The sequence below is a fragment of the Asparagus officinalis genome, chromosome 6, assembly GCF_001876935.1.
Source record: "Asparagus officinalis chromosome 6, Aspof.V1, whole genome shotgun sequence".
NCBI classification, from domain to species: Eukaryota; Viridiplantae; Streptophyta; class Magnoliopsida; order Asparagales; family Asparagaceae; genus Asparagus; species Asparagus officinalis.
This window is the reverse complement of record NC_033799.1, coordinates 2337256-2341343: the sequence shown is the minus strand read 5'-3', so window position 1 is coordinate 2341343 and position 4088 is coordinate 2337256. Positions and strand designations below refer to the sequence as shown.

General features: G+C 36.4%; 1 protein-coding gene across 1 annotated transcript; it reads right to left on the bottom strand.

Annotated features, from left to right (window-relative positions):
• LOC109844719 lies at positions 2779 to 3261 on the bottom strand. Its single transcript, XM_020413833.1, has one exon. The coding sequence runs from the start codon at positions 3259 to 3261 to the stop codon at positions 2779 to 2781; it is 483 nt and encodes a 160-aa protein (XP_020269422.1).

Genomic DNA, 4088 nt, shown 5'->3' with positions numbered 1-4088 from the left:
TAAAACGGTTAGGAGAATTAAAACGAAAAATTGAAACGACTATCTTTAGGAGAATTAAAACCAGAATTAGAACATAAACGGATCTTCAGGAGAATTAAAACGATAATTAAAAACAGCAATTGAAAACGGCTATTCTTAATTAACCTCTATAAAAACTCATATCTGTGAGGGCTAAAGTCAGGGATTGAAAACTGAGCGGTTAAATCATCATGAAGCCGACGGTTAAATCACGACCCGCGGACACGAATGCAGCTCCAGATTGAATGAATGACCCTTAACCTGCTACATTTTAGATTTTTGTTTTTTTTTCAAATTAGAACAATTAAAACGTGATTAATATGGTACATGTTAAAAACGTGATTAATGCGGATCTTCTCTTCAAGATAATTAAAACGGTTAGGAGAATTAAAACGAAAAATTGAAACGACTATCTTTAGGAGAATTAAAACCAGAATTAGAACATAAACGGATCTTCAGGAGAATTAAAACGATAATTAAAAACAGCAATTGAAAACGGCTATTCTTAATTAACCTCTATAAAAACTCATATCTGTGAGGGCTAAAGTCAGGGATTGAAAACTGAGCGGTTAAATCATCATGAAGCCGACGGTTAAATCACGACCCGCGGACACGAATGCAGCTCCAGATTGAATGAATGACCCTTAACCTGCTACATTTTAGATTTTTGTTTTTTTTTCAAATTAGAACAATTAAAACGTGATTAATATGGTACATGTTAAAAACGTGATTAATGCGGATCTTCTCTTCAAGATAATTAAAACGGTTAGGAGAATTAAAACGAAAAATTGAAACGACTATCTTTAGGAGAATTAAAACCAGAATTAGAACATAAACGGATCTTCAGGAGAATTAAAACGATAATTAAAAACAGCAATTGAAAACGGCTATTCTTAATTAACCTCTATAAAAACTCATATCTGTGAGGGCTAAAGTCAGGGATTGAAAACTGAGCGGTTAAATCATCATGAAGCCGACGGTTAAATCACGACCCGCGGACACGAATGCAGCTCCAGATTGAATGAATGACCCTTAACCTGCTACATTTTAGATTTTTGTTTTTTTTTCAAATTAGAACAATTAAAACGTGATTAATATGGTACATGTTAAAAACGTGATTAATGCGGATCTTCTCTTCAAGATAATTAAAACGGTTAGGAGAATTAAAACGAAAAATTGAAACGACTATCTTTAGGAGAATTAAAACCAGAATTAGAACATAAACGGATCTTCAGGAGAATTAAAACGATAATTAAAAACAGCAATTGAAAACGGCTATTCTTAATTAACCTCTATAAAAACTCATATCTGTGAGGGCTAAAGTCAGGGATTGAAAACTGAGCGGTTAAATCATCATGAAGCCGACGGTTAAATCACGACCCGCGGACACGAATGCAGCTCCAGATTGAATGAATGACCCTTAACCTGCTACATTTTAGATTTTTGTTTTTTTTTCAAATTAGAACAATTAAAACGTGATTAATATGGTACATGTTAAAAACGTGATTAATGCGGATCTTCTCTTCAAGATAATTAAAACGGTTAGGAGAATTAAAACGAAAAATTGAAACGACTATCTTTAGGAGAATTAAAACCAGAATTAGAACAGAAACGGATCTTCAGGAGAATTAAAACGATAATTAAAAACAGCAATTGAAAACGGCTATTCTTAATTAACCTCTATAAAAACTCATATCTGTGAGGGCTAAAGTCAGGGATTGAAAACTGAGCGGTTAAATCATCATGAAGCTGACGGTTAAATCACGATCCGCGGACACGAATACAGCTCCGGATTGAATGAATGACCCTTAACCTGCTACATTTTAGATTTTTTTTTTTTTTCAAATTAGAACAATTAAAACGTGATTAATATGGTACATGTTAAAAACGTGATTAATGCGGATCTTCTCTTCAAGATAATTAAAACGGTTAGGAGAATTAAAACGAAAAATTGAAACGACTATCTTTAGGAGAATTAAAACTAGAATTAGAACATAAACGGATCTTCAGGAGAATTAAAACGATAATTAAAAACAGCAATTGAAAACGGCTATTCTTAATTAACCTCTATAAAAACTCATATATGTGAGGGCTAAAGTCAGGGATTGAAAAACTGAGCGGTTAAATCATCACGAAGCTGACGGTTAAATCATCACCGCGTCTTTGTGAATAGTTAAAAGAACATTCTAATGGTATTATTACATACGGTCATTCTCATAAAATTTCTCCTGACGTAAGAGACAAAATTCAAATGGATGGGAAGCATGATGGCGATTACTGATTAGTGCTTGACCTTTTGACTTTTCAACAGCCACCATGACTCACACAAAAAAAATGGAGCCCACATCATCACCTCTCCCACTGCACCTTTTTCTAGCACGTTTCCATTGTCAGTGGGCCCCCCTTTCTAAAGCTCTCAAATCACGAGTTCACACCATTACTCGAGTGTTTAGTGCTTTTACTACATATTAATCTTAGGCAAGGGAAGCCCTTTTGCAAAAACTTTTTTTTTTTCCTTTTTCTTTTTTAAGTTTACACATGTAATTTACACACAAAAAAAAATAGTAAATTATTTTTTTAATTAAACATGAATCGTCTTTTATGTGATCAGGTATATCCAATTCACAAACAATCTCAAACGACTTATTTGCCACAAAAAAAAAAAGACCCTAATTAAAAGGGATCCGTAATTATTATTCCCATCAACTTTGTTTGCAATAAAAACATTTACAAAGACTACCCCAGTTTCATAAACTTTCCTTACAAAAAATACCCCCCGCTCCTACTGTTACCTCCCATCATCCCCTCCAAAAAGAACCCGTTGTTACTGGCGGCAGCAGAGCTGATACTAAACCCATCATTAACGGTACCTCCCGGTAACGTTACCGCCTCGTCAAACTGCCCAAACTGCCCACGTGAGCACACAAGTTGGCCTGGGTGTTGTTGTTGGACCTGCACGCCCTCCCCGAGCCCAAAGCTGATAACGGGCCGAGAAGGGGATGCATACGGCCCAACTGGAGCCCCTGTGAATTGCTGGACCATGGCCCGGAAGTTGGTCGGGTCCGTGTTGAGCATCGTCGTCGGAGTGCTCTCGAGGCCCGGGCCGCTTCGGGCAGACTTGCCGACGCGGCCCTCTACGTTGTTGGTGGGCTGGGATGAGGCCGGCCTTGTAGACGACGTTGGAGTCGGCGGCTTCGAGGGTAGTATTGGCCCAATTTGGGCCCAGTCGTTGGGGGAGGTCATCGCCGCTGGTTCGGTGGAGAGGAGGGATGATGAGTGAGGCTGGGGAGATATTTATAGGGAGAAAATAAAAGGCTATAGAGTTTTTTTTTAATTAATGGTAGGCTATAGAGATTTTTCGTAGAAGTATAAAGATGAAAATTGTGGTGCGTATTTTATTATAGATTTAATCCCTTTTTTTAAACTCTTTTTAGAGTAAAAAGATTTCACTTAGAGGGTCTACATGTACTGGGACAATATTAATTGCAAAAATCTACCTATACCAATAGAACTACGAATGGTCCGTCTAGAATTAGCTATTCATTATGTCAGCACAAAGTAATAATATCACTTGAAATAAATTATTTGATCAATACATATAACTATAACAATTAGTGGATTGTAAGGCACTGTTTGGCAACAAAAAAAATGTCTTATCTAAGAGCTGATAGATCTACATCATAAAACTTGAGATCTAAAACCATATAGCCATAATTAATTCAAAGAGATTAACAAGGATCTAAAAGAGCGGAAGCTTATACCTGAATCCATTGCTTGGTCTTGATTTTGGGTTTTGGATCTTCTAACCTTAGGGTTTCTCTAAATCCGAATTTCTCTAGCTAGATGGGGGTGTAGAGAATTAGAGAATGTAACCCTAGGTTAGGGACCATAACCCCTTATTTATAGATGTTGTACTTTTGTAATTTAGCCCCTCAATAAATCACAATTACAACCCGGTATCTGCACATATAACCCCATGACTTATTTAAATACCAAATTAACCCAACTTAATTGATCACTTTAGTGGGTTATCCTGAAAGATAGCAATACACATTGATTAATCATATGTG